Source organism: Octopus sinensis, linkage group LG19 (assembly GCF_006345805.1).
Source record: "Octopus sinensis linkage group LG19, ASM634580v1, whole genome shotgun sequence".
NCBI classification, from domain to species: domain Eukaryota; kingdom Metazoa; phylum Mollusca; class Cephalopoda; order Octopoda; family Octopodidae; genus Octopus; species Octopus sinensis.
Window position 1 is genome coordinate 12536354 of NC_043015.1, and position 19051 is coordinate 12555404.

General features: G+C 36.4%; 1 protein-coding gene across 1 annotated transcript in view; it reads left to right on the forward strand.

Moving 5' to 3' along the window:
- The window catches only part of LOC115222121 (E3 SUMO-protein ligase ZNF451), a 55741-nt gene that overhangs the window by 23744 nt on the left and 12946 nt on the right, over nucleotides 1-19051 (forward strand). The window contains exons 3-6 of the mRNA XM_029792251.2: nucleotides 1552-1639; nucleotides 5702-6552; nucleotides 10681-10855; nucleotides 14832-15016. Of these exons, the coding sequence (XP_029648111.1) occupies nucleotides 1552-1639; nucleotides 5702-6552; nucleotides 10681-10855; nucleotides 14832-15016 (1299 nt within the window). The remainder of the gene's footprint in view (nucleotides 1-1551; nucleotides 1640-5701; nucleotides 6553-10680; nucleotides 10856-14831; nucleotides 15017-19051) is intronic.

A 19051-nucleotide genomic window follows, 5' to 3' on the forward strand; every position in this document is an offset into this window, starting at 1 on the left:
TAACCTTTTCATTACTATATTTATTTTGAGATACTCTGTGTTGCTTTCAATTACTTTAAATATAACAAAGAAATTAGTAAAATAACTTAGTTATCATTCAGCTAATATTAGGAAGATAAATTGTGACTAAAGTTTGGTGGAAGATTTTAATTCAAAACTTATGAAAACAAGACATTTGTATTCAGAACCAGAGCTGGTTTCAGCCGGGCTGGTATTGAAAGGGTTAAACAGATTCTTTGGCCAAATCCAGACAAATAAAAGTTCTTTCTGATCCACTATCCAGTAGAGCATGTGTCGTGTGATCGTTTGCCTTAACTTTAATGAGCTTTGGTCATTCCCGGGAGGTGGATAGCTGAAAAATTGAAGCACAATTGAATTGTTGAATTGTTTCTGGGATCTGTGTTACCTTCTGTTTTGATTATGGTGACCTTCTGTTTGAAAGAGGTTGGTTTCTTTGTCATGCAAAGTTTCCCAGTATCCTTTTCAGGGGCAGTTATTACAGGTAGAATTCCTGGCTGGACATGTTGATTTTGGATGAATAGGCCCATCATACCAATTGTGGGATCATTTTCCTGAAGCTGCCGGAACTGGAGGGCATGAAGGATTCATTCTTGACAAGTTCTTCACATTCTTGGTGGCCAATTTCATTGTTTAAGCAATTTTTACCAATAATTTCTTGAATTAATTTCTACAGGGGAAAAAATAATTATCTATTTTCATTTATTAGAAAAAGTGTTTAGTAATTTTAATTATTCTTTTTTTAAACTGTGCAATATTACCATCTCCTCTGGTTTCCTTGGATTGCTTTTGTTATAGCATTCTACATGAGAAGAGGTTACTAATCTTTAAGTTCAGCTCTCCACTATTTTTAGGAGGAGCAAGACAATGTGAGTGGTCATCCATGACCTTCTCACAAGGCAGTATAGCCAATTCTGAGAGAGAGAGAGAAGAACCTAATACTTGACTCATCCTTTATTTTATCAATCCTGGAAAATTGGAAAGCAAAGTTGATCTAGGTAGGATTTGAACTCTCAATGCAAAAAGCCATTTATCTGAAACTCATGAATCTGCCAATCAATTGCCTAAGCTTAATAATGTCCATTTCTCTTTTGATTATTCTCTTTTAGAATTAACATAATCAGTTATATATTTTATCTAGATTGGTTGGATCATTAACTTATTGAGATTTTCTAGAAAATAAGCTTCAAATTCTTTAATAGATCTGTTCTCCTTTTGATACCAACTTGCCCAAAATCTGCCCATGGTTCTATGATACAAATCTTTAATTTAAATGATCTAGATTAAAATCTTCCTTCAAAATTTCATGTTAATTCATGTTCCAGTTATTTTGCTAAGTTTTTCATTATTTTCAAAATTAAAACAGGAACAAAAACAGTGTATTTCTTTTGAAATTATTGTTTATATTTTGCTTATATCAGTTCATTGACCATCAAGTACCCTAAAATATTGATCCACAGCAAAATATATTATTTTATTATGGTCAGTAGTTTTACAATTATAAACTACATTTTTTTAATAATTTTATTAAAGGTTTCAACTATAAGAAGCAAAAGGAAACGCCCATTAACCAGAAATGAAACTTTGAAAAACAATTCACTTCTGACACAACCAAAATACAGTATGTACCTTTATTTTTTCATACTATGCAGCTATTTATATTTCTTGTCTTTGGATTATCATAACTTGCAATTCTAATTTAAGTTTTAGCTGTATTTGAGCCTCTTTAATGCAATTGCTAATAAATTCATTATCTTTCTTCTCTGTTTTGGCTGTATACTCTTACGCTTTAACTTCTTTCAGTCATTTGACTGCGGCCATGCTGGAACACCGCCTTTAATCGAGCAACTCGACCCCGGGACTTATTCTTTGTAAGCCCAGTATGCTAGGTGACGGGGACATAAACACACCAGCATCAGTTGTCAAGGATAAACACAAATATACACGCACACATATATATATATACATATATACGACAGGCTTCTTTCAGTTTCCGTCTACCAAATCCACTCACAAGGCTTTGGTCGGCCCAAGGCTATAGTAGAAGACACTTGCCCAAGGTGCCATGCAGTGGGACTGAACCCGGTACCATGTGGTTGGTAAACAAGCTACTTACCACACAGCCACACCTGCTTTGCAACAACATGATATTGGGTCTCATCCTTCTATGCATCCCTTTGGACAAGTGCCTTCTGCTATAGCCTCAGTCTTGTGAAAGAAATTGTATAGAAGCCCGTTGTGTGTGTGTGTGTGCTTTTTCCATGTCTTTCTTCAGTGATGTGTGAAGACTAATAGACTAGAAATCCTTCATTTGGAAAAGCAGAGTTGGTAACACAAAGGGTATCCAGCTATAGAATACTGATTTAATAAGTCTTGTCCAACCCATGTCTGCATGAAAAAAGTGGATTAAAACATGACAACAACAATAATTTTACATCTTTTCACAGAAAATGAGTTAGTTGCTTTTATTGTTGTCAGCCTCATTGTTATTAAGCATTTCTGTGTCACATGTTCCATGATGCAAATATAGAGAGTCCAATTGCACATTAGTATATTTCATTGCCTCTGAATTAATTATCTTGAGGTAAGTCAGCTGAGAGGAACCCATTTTTTTTTTAAGTTAAATGTTTCATAGAGTTTGAATTCAGAACTGCAGATTTAATAAAATAAAAAAACATTTTTCAGTTGTACCTGTGAGAATTAGCATGTGATGTGATTTTATTTCCCTTTAACCCTTTAGTGTTCAGATTATTCAATCAAACATAATGTTTACTGATTCCCATTGATTTGAATTAATCATGCATTATCTCATATCTTCAAGATCTTGATGGTGTAATTACTTAATGTAGAATAACATTGTAGGGTAGGTGTGAGAGCCTGGATCTGGTCAGTTTGAACAAAAAAAAGAGAATAGCTATTTTGGCCGGATATGGCCGGTTTAAATACTAAAGGGTTAAGGATCCATTTCAATTCACTTAGACAGATGATACCCCTAGACTGAGAAATTCAGCTTAGAATGCTGGTAACTGACTGATTCAATCAACTGTAACTTTCAGCCCCATGAAACTAATAATTTCATGCCAAAATCCTGTAGAGCAGGACATATGAGTAATGGTAGAAAAAGCAAAGAATTAGTATAGTAAATCAGTGTGCAAGATGTTGGAAGGTGTCAGTAGGAGATGATTTTCTCATTGTCATCATTATCATCATATACTTTATTTTTCCTGTTGGTATGTGTTAGACAGGTTGTTATAGTCTGAATTAGTTCTTATTTGAAGTTTACTGCCTTCCTAAACAAATTGGTGATCATATCTCATTCGTATATTTTATTTATTGGCATAGTTTCTATGGCTGATTGCTCATCCTAACCCAAAGTATACTGGGTGCATTTTATTGAGACTCCAGCAATAGAAAAGTTGTCTTGTCCCTGATAAGACTAGAGTTCTCTCTGCCTCATCTCTGTTCAAGGCAACTTGACGAGAAGGTGAAGAGAAGAGAGAATGGTGGAAGAGAAAGAGTGAGTGTGTGATAAAAAAGAGAAAATGATGAAAGAAAGTGATAGGATGAGAGATGTTACATGAGGGAGGAGTAATGGGAGAAAGACAGTGACCAGCAGTTACATTTTGGTTGTTGGTAAGGAGACTGAGTAGAAGACAGCATGAGAAATGTGATGAGAAGCAGAGTGATAGAAAAGAGTGGGTAATGGAAATGAGAGAGTGATGGCAGAGTGAATTGTGTGAAAGAGAGGGAGAGAGAATGATGGATAGCATAAAGATGGGTGATGGTAAGAGAGTGTTGAATGTCAAATAATAGGGGAGATATTAAAGGAAGAGAGGCAAAAGGTGATTAGTGGCTAGCAATAAAGAGGGCTGATTGGAGAGGCATCTCTCATTACTGAGATGGCATGATGTGAAAGAGATAGTGATAGAAAAAGTAATTGATAGAATATAATAAAGGGAGATGGAGATTAGTAAAGGAGACTTAACCTGGACATGATAGGTGGATGAGATCCAAATGTAGTCACTATACTTCTCAATTTCCATCACCACCACCATCCATTTTGCTATATATGCATGGGTTGGGTAGATATTTTCCCTGTAATATTTTGTCATGTTTTTACTCTTTGTCATATCTTTTGTGAGCCTCTTGAAATCAATCTTCAAAAAGCACCCACTACACTCACGGAGTGATTGGCGTTAGGAAGGGCATCCAGCTGTAGAAACACTGCCAGATCAGACTGGGCCTGGCGCAGCCTTCTGGCTTCCCAGACCCCAGTTGAACCATTCAACCCATGCTAGCATGGAAAACGGACGTTAAACAATGAACGACTTCAACTCATGTCTTCCTAGCTCTCTTATATCCAGTTTCTCTCAGTTAATTTGTGCTATTGCCTGTGCATTCAGTGTAGTATGCTTACCTTATTTCTTTCTCATGCAGCACCACACTACAAATACAAATATCATACAATCTGCTCTGGGAGAGAAATGTTTGTTGCAAGTAGAGATAATAGCTCCCTCAACTTTTTTCGTTTCATTCTTAGTCATCTGTGTTTTCAGAACATTCACCTCCATTGCTATTGGGTCACCTAGATTACAAAAACTATCAATTTTCCTAGAAAAAGCTTCTTGAGTATTGAAAGGGATCTATTTCATATGCATTTTTATTCCCAGCTGCTCCTGAACATCCCACAATTACAAAGTCTACCATCAGCTTACTTGTAATCTTACCACACCTCTTGTGCATTCATAGTTTACATTGAGTATACCATATGGAAATTTCTTCCTGCTCATTTTCTACATGTTAAGCATAACCACTTCTTGACAGTTGTTGGGATCTATCTTTCTTACTAACTAAAACTTTATTATTTACTAAGTTTATTTTCAGACTTCTCAATTCTAAGTTTTGTTTCCATGTCTGGAATTTCTTTTCTAAACATTCAGCAACAAGAACTAGATCATCAGCATTCAAGAGTTCTCACAGACTGCTGGTCTTAAACATTTCTCTGTTATTGCCTGGACACCTACTTGTACACTCAACTCTCTGCCAATTCTCGACTTGGTATGCCACTTCTGTACATGACCTGCACAGCTTTGAAACCACTTATCTATTAGTTTTGTCAATGACAGCCAGAATACTGAGAGTAAAATCCTGTTAAATTTTTTTTTGCTCAAGAAATAGTGCATTGGTGGTACTTCAGCCTGATGTAAACCCAAACTGTATTTCATCTAAACGAATTTTCTTCCTCAACAAATGTGATATATAAACATACATATATATGTTAGATTTTTTAATTTTAGATGTACTCTTTATTAGTTTTACAGAGCAGTACATTCCTTATTTAAGATTTATATTTTCTTTACATCTCTATAAATATAAAAAAAAAAGCTATTAAAAAATGCTGATAATTATCCCATAACTCACAAATCCTTGAATCATTAGTTGCATTTGTGGTATCATATGTAGTGTACAGGAGAGAACTATGATGGTATAGACATGTGATATTTTTAACCTTTTCAGGCCTTTCCAAGGCAATTAATGTTCAGTTTGACTCTGGATAAATTTAATTAGGTACATTTGTATTATTAGATAGATGTTATTTAATATTTTTAATTGGGAACCAGGAATTCTGTTCAGATTAATATTTAAAAAATTTTTCTCATAAATAAAATTGTTTCATTTTCAGGTGTTGGTTTACGTTCTTTGCATTCTAAGTCATCTCTGGCAAATCCTTCCAAACCACCTTCTGGAAATCAAGCAGCAAAATCTCCACAGAATAAAACTAATGAGTGTCATCATAATCAGACCAAGCCATCTAAGAAGGTTCTTCCCAAAACACCTGTCAAACTTTCTCCCAGAATAAACAAAACTCTTGGGATGCCAACAAAAACACCAACTAGGTTCTCTCCCCGGTTATCCTCTATGATACAGGCCAAGCAGGCTGTCAGGATGCCAACTAAGATCTCAGTTAGTCACCCTCATTGTACACCTGTAAAGGTTCCAGTCAGGCAATCTCCTAGAAACATAGCTAAGTCAACGAGGAAATACTCTCCCAGGAAATTAGCCAAAAATCCATCTAAAAAATCTATTTCGATGTTGAAACCTTCTCATAAAATTCTCAAGATGTTTGCTTCTATGTCAAATAAGATACCTTCTGATAAATCTACAAAAAAAAAAGTAAAATCCAATGTATATTATGATAAAGAATCTTCTTCGAATATCATTCCACAGTCTACTAATTTGCAGACTTCATTAAATCCAATAAACAACACTTCCAATTTGAATGGCCTAAATAATTCGTTTACTTATAATTCCCGTAAAAATCTCCAACACAATTGTAAAGGCAATGGAACACAAACTCAGTTTTGCTGTCCAGTGATAAACTGTGAAATCAAATTCTCTTCCAAAGAAAATCTACAGAATCACATGTATATGATGATCCACAACTCATGTAATCCTTCAAAGAGCATTATGGATTCTTTTTTGTCCTGTGAAATCATAAATTACATTTGTCCAAAATGTGGGAAAGAATTTAAGGTTGGTTGTTTCCTTATATATAGAATAAAGTATATCTAATAATTTTTATTAATATTTTTGCAAATATTCATTTTTGCCATTTAAATCACAATCCATTGTAGTCGTTTCTGTATCTGAGTTTTTTTTCTTAATACTATATTTTATTCAGTTGTTTGCTTTGTTTGTTTTTCTATGCTAGCATAGGCTGGATGAATACATAATGAGGTATTGTTTTACAGCCCTTCTTCCGTGTTCCAGAGCACTATCACTAAGTTATTCAAAGTTTTTTTTTCTTTTTACTATATTGTTAGTGTGAGTGTATGCATGCACAAGTGTGTGTGTGTGTGCATAAATATGTAGGTAAATACCTCTCTCTCTCTCTCTCTCTCTACATACTGATGGAACCATTTATCTATTTTTCTCTCTCTCTCTACACACACACACACTCATGTACAAGGTGTCCCAAAAATATGTATATGCTTATTGAATGATAGTAAAGTCAGGGTTTATCAAAATACCTTTTAGTTTCAAAATCTAATAATATCTACAGATAGAAATTAACTTTTTTTTTGTATGAACATCAGTTTTCAAACTGATGAATCTTCTGGTCCAGGTATAGCTGATTATGTGAAAAGTCTAGTGGTGTGAGAGCCAGCAAATGCAGAGGTTATCCTACTGATCTATAAAGAATTAGAGTTAAAGCGGCTTAATTTTTGGTATAGTTAAAGATTGAAGATGGAAATAACCTTGTGCTGCTCAGTATTCACTATCGCATTTCTAGGAGCAAAGTGTATGTCGTTGATGCTTCTTTAAAAATCATATCTTGTTCAGAGGTTCTGAATGCTATTGTTTTTATTAATTTTTTTATTAAGATGGTAGGACCCAGGCAGAGACAGGTTAACTCTTGTTATATATTCATTATCATCATTACAAAGTCAGAAAACAGCATAGCTCCCATGACTTTAGGAAACATATTTTCACGCTGAGAGTTGCTGAAGCATGGAACAAACTGCAGGCATCAGTTGTTAGTTGTCGGAGCACTGCATCCTTCAAAACTTCCATGCTTTCTGAGATTCGCCAACACTACACCTGATTTTCTCCCCTCCATACACACACAAGCATGTATCTGACTCATACATTGTTCACTTTCCAGACATTTCTACATTACTGCATATACTTTATATGCACTTTCTGACAAGTTGTGGTGCACCTGAGCACTGTATACAATAATTTCATTATTATTATTATCATCATCATTTTAACAGCTGCTTTGCTATGCTTACATGGGTCAGAGAGAATTTGTTGAGGCAGATTTTCTACAGTTAGATGCCTCGCCTGTCACTGACTCTAACCCATTTTTAAATAATAGGTTTTCTCCATGGCCAGACAATTTTTCACAGAAGGTTGGAAATGATCAGCACCACTTGTATGGTGATATTTGGGATGAGTGATCTCAGTAATGCTTGTTTTCAGCAAGGCAAGAGACAGCTTAGCAAGGTATTTGGCAAGCAATAGATGTCCATCCTTGCTTGGTTCTCATCCCCTCCTGTTTGTTTTAGTTCTTCCAGTCATAACTAACTAGCTGAGTGTGCAAAATTTTGCATGCCAATGATTTAGTTTCCATAGCTGAATCTGTTGAAGATTTAGAGAAAAAAATTTCAAAAGGGAAAGCAAAACTTGAATTCTAGAGGCCTCACAGTAAACCTCACAAAGACAAAAATGTCAAAATATTGTAATAATTGGTGAGATGTTGTTCTGGAACTCATGCAAGCTTGGAAAAGTTGATGTGGGGCGGGGGGGATGATGTTGATGATAATGATGGCAGTGACAGCCTATGGATCAGATATTAGTTTGAGATAGACATTGTTTTAAGTGAGAAAAAAGTGGGTAGGTCTGTATATTTTTTAAACAATTATCTTTTCTCTCATAAGTCTTAACCACTACAGAACTTCTTGATGTTGATGGCATTTCTCTTTACACTATTGTATCTAGGTGTAACTTGTTTCATTATAGTTGTAAGAGCCTTTAGCATTTGTAGGTAAGGTTTAGGTGTAGTAGACAAAGAAGATACCATTTAGTAGAAAGAGATTGGTCTTTTGAGCTTGAAAAATCTCTCTCTCACACAAAAAAAAACAACAACAAAAACAATTATAGCATTAGTAAAGTGTTCAATATCATTGTTATGTGGCTTTTCGCCTTATCAAATGTGAGGAAGTTGTATGCTTCCTCACCCAAAGGGTTAGCATAAATATATCAACTGCATATCTAGAGAATGATATACAGAAGTTGCAAATACTTATTACATTTGAACTCTTGTAATTTCAACCCCAGTAAATTTCTATATTCTCTGAATGGAAATATGATTGGATCTTATCCTTTTGAACGGCAGACAATTTCTAGTTAACTAAACACTTTAAAACTTCGTATACTGGTAGAATGTGTCAAAATAAAACATTTTTTTCTCTTGGCATTCTTGAGAAAATTGTAATTTGTTTGTTTAACGTAGTTTAATTTTTCGAATTTTAACCAATCCTATGCTCTCTTTTGAGCTAAAATCATTTGCTGCGTCTAAAACTGAGACAACATCCTGTAACTAACCCTAAACCTCCCCCCTAACCCTAAATTTCTTTTTTCTTAATTGTTAAATTAATTTAATTGTTACGCGTGTAAAAAAACTAAAGCAATGGAATTAAATTAATTTAACAATTAAGAAAAAATATTAGCGTTAGGGTTAGGGGGTAGGTTTAGGGTTAGTTACAGGATGTTGTCTCAGTTTTAGACGCAGCAAATGATTTTAGTTGAATGGAGGTAATCGATTGGTTAAAATTTGCTGAAATGCTCGGATTTTCAGATGAAATATCTTACAAACTATAGAATTTTCTCAATAAAACCAAGAGAAAATGATGTTTTATAAACACATTCTACCAGTATACGAAGTTTAAAAGTGTTTAGTTAACTAGAAATTATGTTGACATCTGCTGTTCAAAAGGAAAAGATCCATATGATTTGTCTAAACACTGATGGATAGTTGACTAAATTAGACTGAAGTAATAAATGTTAGAAATAAGATCAATAAAAATATTATTGACAGCTTGTCAGATAGGTACAGATTATAAAATCTTTGTGTAACTATTAACTTTATTGATTTGAGCATGCCAATTAACAATGTGTCATATTTGTCAATTAGTGGTGGTATATATAGAGCTATATTCATAAAAAAAATATAAAACTATATTATCACCTTCAAATTTGAGATACAAACACTCATAACTTTTTTCTTTTAAAACTTCATTGCAGGAGATTGATACCATGAAATTCCTCGAATTGAGCTCTATCATTTAAGTTTAATTAAAATATAGTTTTTTTTTTAAATAAAATAGTTAATTATACTTAAATCCAATTTTTTGCCTTACTTATATTTTTTTCCATGATATTTTACTTCACAATTGTTTTGGTACAAATTTTTGTTGCATGGGATCAAAACTAAGAAATTCTTCAACCTTTCTCCTATCATTGAAGCTAATAGCTTCATAACAACTACTGTTTAGCTATGTGTATTAAATTATGTCTGAGGATGTATATATTGATAGATTGATATACTATTGTATTTATCTACATGTGTATTTCCTCATCATCCAACATACATTTTTCTATGTGGCACAGATTGAATGAGATTGCAGTACAGTATATTGTCACTCCTCTTAACAGCAGCCATGGGTTGCATGAATGTGTTAAATGAGTAAAAAACAAAAAAAAAATATCTTAAGGGTAATTTTTATATTTATTTTCAATTTTAAATAAGTGCAAAAATTATAATAATTGCTTGTCTCTTGCACAATAAAATTTACAATCTCATTATGGAAAAGTGCCTTAGACTATTCACTTTCTTTTGATGATGGCTGTAAAATTTTTGAAACATCAGTTGATGATGTCTGCTATTTAAGAGTTAATTCAGTGTCATGTCATCTGTGTGGTTATTATACTTAGATTCACCATCAGTATTTCTTTTATCTTTTTTAATCTCCTATACACAGCACTTTTTTTACCTAGTAGGTATCATACATACTAGTTTAGACTCTTCTATAAAAACATTTCATTTATTAAATCTGTTGGATTTTAAAATTTTATTTTCTGTTTCTTGGATTTCAGCTTGAGCAAACATGTTCAGAGCACCAAAGGTCTAGTAACCATAATGCCTTTATTAAACCAGTTCCCATATCCAGTTACATATGCCAAACATGCTTACTGATATTTTCATCCAAAATTAATTGCTTGATGCACATGAACACAACTAAACATTACTTATCTGCCTTCAATTTTCCAAGTAAGTCATTAAAAAAAAAGTGGGTTTTAAAAATTTTTGTTTAACATTTATTACAGATTAGATTGAAGCCTGGTGCAGCCTCCTGGCTTACTAGTCTTCAGTTGAACCGTCCAACCCATACCAGCATGGAAAGCGGACATTAAATGATGATGATGCTTATGATCTATTACATTAAATCTTCCTACTTTAATCTTCTTGTGTGTCCATCTCTAATCATCATCATCATCATCGTTTAACATCCGTTTTGCGTGCTAGCACGGGTTGGACGGTTCGACCGGGGTCTGGGAAGCCAGGGGCTGCACCAGGCTCCAGTCTAATCTGGCAGAGTTTCTACAGCTGGATGCCCTTCCTAACGCCAACCACTCCGCGAGTGTAGTGGGTGCTTTTTACATGCCACCTGCACAGGTGCCAGGGGGGTCCGGCATCGGCCACAATCGGTTGGAGCTTTTAACGTGCCTTTATTATATATATCCATCAGTTTCCATTAAATTGTTTGTCGGTAGAAGTTGTGGGCTTTAATTCCAGATTGAGTTGGAATGATGTTGCATATGATATTTTCACTGTGTTTGTTGAATAAACGGTAGTATTTATGTGTTTTTAGGAAAGCATTTATTTAATGCTGCAATGAATTGCTTACCAATCCTGGATGATATTTGGTGTCCAAAAATTGGATTATACCATTGATTGTTGTGCTTACAATAAGTACAGAAGTCCACAATACTAAGTTCAAAACTGTTATAACTGAGTATTGTAATTTACTAATATTATCTAAATTGAACATCAGGAAACAGTGTTCAACATTGAATTGGTAATTACATTTGACAGTCCCAACCATGTGCAAGCATGCAAAATACATGCATCAACATAAGCATAACAATATCACATACATAGTATAAAGATACCATGTATATATTGACTGGATATCATCATTTTTAATGTCTACTTTTCAATGCTTGCATGGATGGTGTTTATTGAGACAGCTTTTCTATGACCAGATGCCCTCTCTGTTACCGACTCGCACCTGTTTCCACGCAAGATAATATCTCCCCTTATGGCCAGACAGGATTTTGCAGTATATTGTAAATGAATAAGAGGGACACCCATTTTTAAGTATCACTTGATATCAAGACAAGGATTCTTCAGAAAATAAAACAGAGAGTATGAGAGCTGTGGCTTAGAAGTTTGCTTCCCAACCATATGGTTTTGGATTCAGTTCCACTTCTGCATTAGCACTGAGCTGACCTAAGTCTTGTGAGTGAATTTGGTAGATGGAAACTGAAAAGCCTGTCATCATCATCATCATCATCATCATCGTTTAACGTCTGCTTTCCGCGCTAGCACGGGTTGGACGGTTCGACCGGGTCTGGGAAGCCAGGGGCCGCTCCAGGCTCCAGTCTGAATCTGGCAGAGTTTCTACGGCTGGATGCCCTTCCTAACGCCAACCACTCCGTGAGTGGATTGGGTGCTTTTTACGTGCCACCTGCACAGGGGCCGGAGGGTCCGGCATCGTCACGATCGGTTCGAGCATTTTAACGTGTCAGCGGCACGGGGGCAACGAGGTCCGGGGTACTTTGGGGATCGGGGTACTTTGGGGATCCAGGGTGGTGTTAGCAGTGGACATTCGTTATCGTCACTGAGTAACGTAATTAGGTAGAGGAAAGAAATACAGATATTCTAGAGTTGAGTTGGGGAGGGGGGGTCCAGTTGAGGCGGGTAGTATAGGGGAGCAACCAGTGGGGAAGGTTGGGGTAAGGAGGAACGATGGCAGGAAGGATTGGTGTAGGTTCGTAAGAAATAAGAACGTAGGATATTACGAGGTGGAAGGGTACTAAAAGGGGGATGGTCGGATTGAGGCAGTGTCAGGAGGAAGCAAAGATCGGTGGGCAGTTGAGCTATGGCGCTAGCAGCTTGTCTTTTCACAGTGAAAGCATATGAGGAGAAGGGGTAGTGGGGGGAGGAGGAGGGAGTAGGGCGTATCCGGTGTAGATGGTGAGAACAGGGTATACTGGTATTGGTGGTGGCGGTGAGAACAGTGTTCACCGGTATTGGTGGTGGCGGTGAGAACAGTGTTCACCGGTATTGGTGGTGGGGGTGAGGACAGTGTTCATCGGTATTGGTGGTGGGGGTGGGGGGGCGGGCGCACCGCCAATGGCGGAAAGATGGGAAAAGATAGGATTACGGCTTGAGGTAGCCTAAGGTTAAATTTCGTAGAGAGAGAGATAGGAAAGATAAATCAAGTTATGGCGAAGGCTTGAAAGTAGCCTAAAAGGTTAAATTTTCGTAGCGAATGAGATGGGTAAGACGAATCAAGTTATCAATGTATGAATAAACGTAGTAACAACGAATAAAAATAGTAAGATAAATTTAAGAACTATATATATATATATATATATATATATATTATATATATATATAATATATATGTATACACACACACACATAACAGGCTTCTTTTAATTTCCATTTACCAAATCCACTTGCAAGTCTTTGGTTGGCTTGGGTCTATAATAGCATATAGTTGCTCAAGGTGCTACACAGTGGGTCTGAATTCAAAACCATCTGGTCAGGAAGCAAATTTTTTACCACACAGCCGCCACAACTATGCTTATTCCTTAGTGTCAAGCTGTTTAGGACTCTTACTCTTAGTATTAACTTTATAGATGGACTTGACAGAACACAGTGATTTTGGTCTGTTTGATTTATTGAAATTGTTCAATTGACCACAGTTAAAGCATTTCTTTTCATATGCAGAACAGCACCTCGAAGGATGTGATAATACTCTATTGCAGTGGTTCCCAACTTGGGGGGTGGGGGTGCAAAGGTAGTACTGGGGGTTCATGAACTAAATTCAAAATTTCATATATCTATATATACATAAGGATAAGTATATTAAAAGGGATCCATAGGAAAATTCATTTAAATAAAAGGGTTGGGAACCATTGTGAAAAAGTTTTTGCAAGTCTTTGGTTGGCCTGGGTCTATAATAGCATATTGCCTCAATTTTTAACTTAGTTTCACTCAAGTTATGTGTTACTTACTATGTTTTCCTTGGTAAGTGTCTTCGCTTGTGACATGAAAATAGTTCTGTATTAGAAATTGGTTGTATTACTGACCCAAGAGCAAACTGTTTAACATCAAACTGGTTGTCACCTTAAATGTCATTACTGCATGCAACAACATTAGCATAACAATGTTATCATAGGCTTGGTAGATAGGCACAGTATGAAGCTGTTGACCTGATACATTTACATAATTATAGTTGTCTTTAAATATAGCCTAAATTTCTTTATTGCAGTGGTTATATACATACATTGCAAGTGTCTCAGTGACTCCTAACATTTCCCCACTTTGACAATAGGCTACTCATTTGTTGACAAGTATTAATTGCAAAGAAGAAGTTAGGAACCCATTGTGGACTGGATGAATTACTATGGTTAGCTAGAAAACTGAGTGTAGGAAGAAGTGAATACCCAGGAAACATCAAGTCATCATTGATATCACTTTTATCATGATCATGTGCTAGGATGCACTTTGATGGTTAGAAGTAACAAGATATGACTAAAAGTAGTATACATGAAAAATAAAGCTTGTTTTCTAGTTGGTTTCTCAATTCTATGTTATGATATTAACAATGGCATGACTTAGTTTAACACTTTAGCATTCAAACAGGCCATATCCAGCCCAAATATTTGATCTATTTTATGTTCAAACATGCCAGATCCTGCCTCTCACACCTACCCTACAGTATCATTCTAAACATAGACAATCACATCAAAATCATGAAGCTATGAGATAATGCATAATTAATTTGAAATAATGTGGATAAATAAGCATTACAATTGATGAATTAATCTGAATGCTAAAAGGTTAAGATTATGTAGTTGACCAACTTAGATATTGTTGCTTCAGCTAAAAATAGAGTTTGGGTTGTATTCTGTATCTTCTCTAAATTTTTATTTACTTTTTTTTTATTTAGATAACTCAGAATATGTACCAGTTCCTTTACCAAAAGTTTTGGAAACTGACTTTAAAAGGAAATGTGAGAGGATCCCTAACTACATTACATGTACCAACTGTTCAGGTGTCCTCTGTGAACCAACAACTGTAACCAACCATATCAAAAACAATCACATTGTTAAATGTGTTTCTAAAAAATCACTTGTAAGCTGAAAATCACTTTCTTCTGTTTCCCTTCATAGTTTTAAAAAAGATTTTATTTGTATTTATTGTGAATTTTTAAAATTTTCCTCTTGTTCAGATTTACCACACCATAGGTTTCTCATCATTACAAATCAGTTTTGTTTTCTTTTATTCATTTATTTATTACTTGGCATTACTTGTAAACAATAACCATTTTTGATAAATGTAATCATTTTTATTGCCCGCTTTTCCATGCTTGCATAGGTCAGATAAAATTTGTAGAAGCAGATTTTTTTTTTTCCTGTTACCAGCCTTCACCTGCTTCCAAATAAAAGAATTTTTCCCCATGACAGAACATGTTCTCATAGAAGCTTGGAAATGGACACCTTTTGTATGATGGTGTCACTTGTTTACAGCAGTCACACAATGACAAGACAAGGAGATGCCAAACTCACACACACACACACACATATACATATATATATCATCATCGTTTAACATCCTCTTTCCATGCTGGCATAGGTTGGACAGTTTGACATGAAGTTGTCCTGCAGGGAGCTCCAACAGTTCATTGTGACATTTTCTAGTTGGATGCTCCTCTTAATGCCAACCACTTAACAGTATGCTGGGTACATTTTATGTGCCACTGGCACAGGTGCTTTTTAAGTGACACTGCATCTGAAAGTCTTAGCTTCACACCTCTCATCCCTCTCTCTCTTTCGGAGAGGCACTGAGCAGCTATATGCACACATACACACACGGCAGTAACTTCCGCCTACCGAATTCAATCACAAAGCTTTGGTCGGCTCGGGGCTATAGTGGAAGACACCTACCCAAAGTGCCACGCAGTGGGACTGAACCCGAAACCATGTAGTTAGGAAGCAAGCTCCCTAACCACACAGCCATGCCCGAACAAATCACCACATCTCCTGGTGCCTTGTCATTTCACCAGTGAGGCCTAGCATCTGAAGATCCTTTCTCACCACTTCGTCCCACATCTTCCTAGGTCTACCCCTTCCATAGGTGCCCTCCACAATTAGAGCTACGCTTTGTCGTGCATGCACACTGACATTACTCATTCAGCAGAGCATGCTAGCTTCATTTCTTTCAAGCCTTTGCAGATCCTCAGTAGTCAAAGGCCATGTTTCATTGCCACGTAACATAGCTGTACGTACACAGGCATCATAGAATCTGCCTTTATCCCTAAGGGAGAGGCTCTTAGTTATTAACAAAGGTAGTTCTTTGAATTTTGCCCAGCCTGTTCTTATCCTAGCAACTGCACTTTCAGAACTTCTTCCACCTCTGCTAACTTGGTCTTCTAAGTAACAGAAGCTATCTACTACCTCTAGTGATTCCGTTCCGCCAAGCAGTTGAGTGAGCCTATTATCTCCATATTATCTCCGCAGGATCGCGGTTTCGATTCCCAGACTGGGCGTTGTGAGTGTTTATTGAGCGAAAATACCTAAAAGCTCCACGAGGCTCCGGCAGGGGGTGGTGATCCCTGCTGTACTCTTTCACCACTCTTTCTTCTGTTGGCCTGCTCGCTTAGCCAGCGGGGTGGCGTCATTCGAAGGCTAAAACAATGCGAACGCATTGTGACCAGCGATGTGTAACAACATCTGATGGTCTGGTCGGTCACGTGATATATATATAATGAGCTTCTTTTAGTTTCTGTCTACCAAATCCACTCACAAGGCTTTGGTTGATCTTGGGCTAGAGTAAAAGACATTTCCTCAAAGTACTACTGAACCAGCAACCAGGTAGTTGGCAAGCAAGTTTCTTAACTATGGAGCCATGCTTGTGCCTAACATGAAAAAATTTTAACACAAGTGTAATCAAACATCTTGGTTTTATCCATTGCAGATGTTACCAACCAATAAATTATATTATTTTGAAAGATTATCATTTCTGGTTGTCTAACAGCTATTTTCATTAAAGCCTCTCAGCATTATTGACACTGTTATCAGCTCCTGTAACTACTTTCTACAGAACAAAGAAGCTCTTGACTAGTTGTTTGATCTGCTAAAAATTGCTGCCAACTGTCCTTCAAATTATGTATAATGTAGTCATAGATACACTCTGTCTGAATAATAGACTGGATGACCTAGACTGCTGTTCTTTCACTTTACTTGCCCATGGTATCACATTGTCAGACTGAATTTGATGCCACATGGTTGAGAAGCAATCTTCTTAACAACACAACCATGCTTGTACCTATCTCTACATTTAGTTATCTTTCTGCTAACATTTACTTTAAGGAAATGTCCTCAAAACCAACCAATAATTCTTTATTTGTTTAAAGACTGACTCTTTTTTTCTCTTGTAGTATTGTCTTTAATTTTAGATATTTATATGAATTCTTTTAATTTCAAGTGTCAATAACTCACTTTTGATCATTCCGTCTTATTGAAATGAATGGAAATGATTTATCATTTTCTCTCTCTTTTTCTCTTTCTTCTCTCTCTCTCTCTCTCTCTCTCTCTACTTTTCCTACTAAATGTGAGTAGCCATGCAGATCTGCTACAAGAACTTTCTCTGACCTTCCCCTTTCTCCCAGTTTAATCCCTTGTCCTTTAGCATGAAACTGAACCTCTACCTCCGCCTCCCAGTTTTGTAGTCTTACAAGCTGCATTGTGATTTTGATAGTGGAAGTGGCACAAAAAATAAGCACCCAGTATGCACTGAAAAGTAGTTGATTTTAGGAAAGACCTCCAGCCATAGAACCCATGCCAAAGCAGACATTAGAGCATGACGCAGTCCTTGGACCCATCAGATCCTGTCAAACCATCCAACCCATGCCAGCATAGAACATGGACGTTAAATGATGATGATGATTTTACTCTATACTTTCTGCTCTATCATTACCATCAGATATAGTCTGTATTTGTGTACTTTATATCAGATTGTAAGCAATAACCTTCTTTGTAACAGGTTTCTAATGATTAGTCACTGGTCTACTGCATTTCTGAGAATGAGAGTAACAGGATGACATATAACTTGATCCATAACAAATATTGCATGTGATTTTGAACAATGAACACTTTTCTTTGGTTTCTTCACTGAAATTTGTATCTTTCACCAATTTGTTGAATGGGGGAAGGTGTTTTCAGGGTACCATGTTTAGTAATTTGGTGGTCACTTAGGAAACTGGTTATAGATGAATGGCTTGCTAGTGCTGTACATGCTATGTACAAAGTGTGGAGGCGCAATGGCCCAGTGGTTAGGGCGCCGGACTCGCGGTCATAGGATCACGGTTTCGATTCCCAGACCGGGCGTTGTGAGTGTTTATTGAGCGAAAACACCTAAAGCTCCACGAGGCTCCGGCAGGGGATGGTGGTGATCCCTGCTGTACTCTTTCACCACAACTTTCTCTCACTCTTACTTCCTGTTTCTGTTGTACCTGTATTTCAAAGGGCCGGCCTTGTCACTCTCTGTGTCATGCTGAATATCCCCGAGAACTACGTTAAGGGTACACGTGTCTGTGGAGTGCTCAGCCACTTACACGTTAATTTCACGAGCAGGCTGTTCCGTTGATTCGGATCAACCGGAACCCTCGTCGTCGTAACCGACGGAGTGCTTCTATGTCCCATGTACAAAGTTGCAGTAAGTTAAATGAGAGTCAGCAATGATTTTAGTGACAAAATTAGAGTGAAGAAAGAGTTCATCAAGGTTCAATACTTAGTCTTTCACCTATTCATCATAGTCCTGGAGACCATTGCAGGGGGAGCTTAAGATTGGCTGCCCATGGGAACTCTTATTTGCTGATGATCTAGTTCTCATGGTTGAAACAATAGTAGAATTAGAGAGGAAATTTCAAGCTAGATGCTAAACCTAGACCTTGAGGTAAACTTAGCAAAGACTAAGGTTTTAGTAAGTGGAAAAGGCAAGACTCTGGTATCTTTAGGAAATGTCCTTGCTCAATATGCAGAAAAGTAAGTATAAATTCTATATGTTGTATCCAATGTAAGCAATAACTACTCAACAGGTGTAGTGATCACAGATAGGTTAGAAGAAAAAGTAAGCTTCATATGTTATAAATGCACTGGAGTATTATAT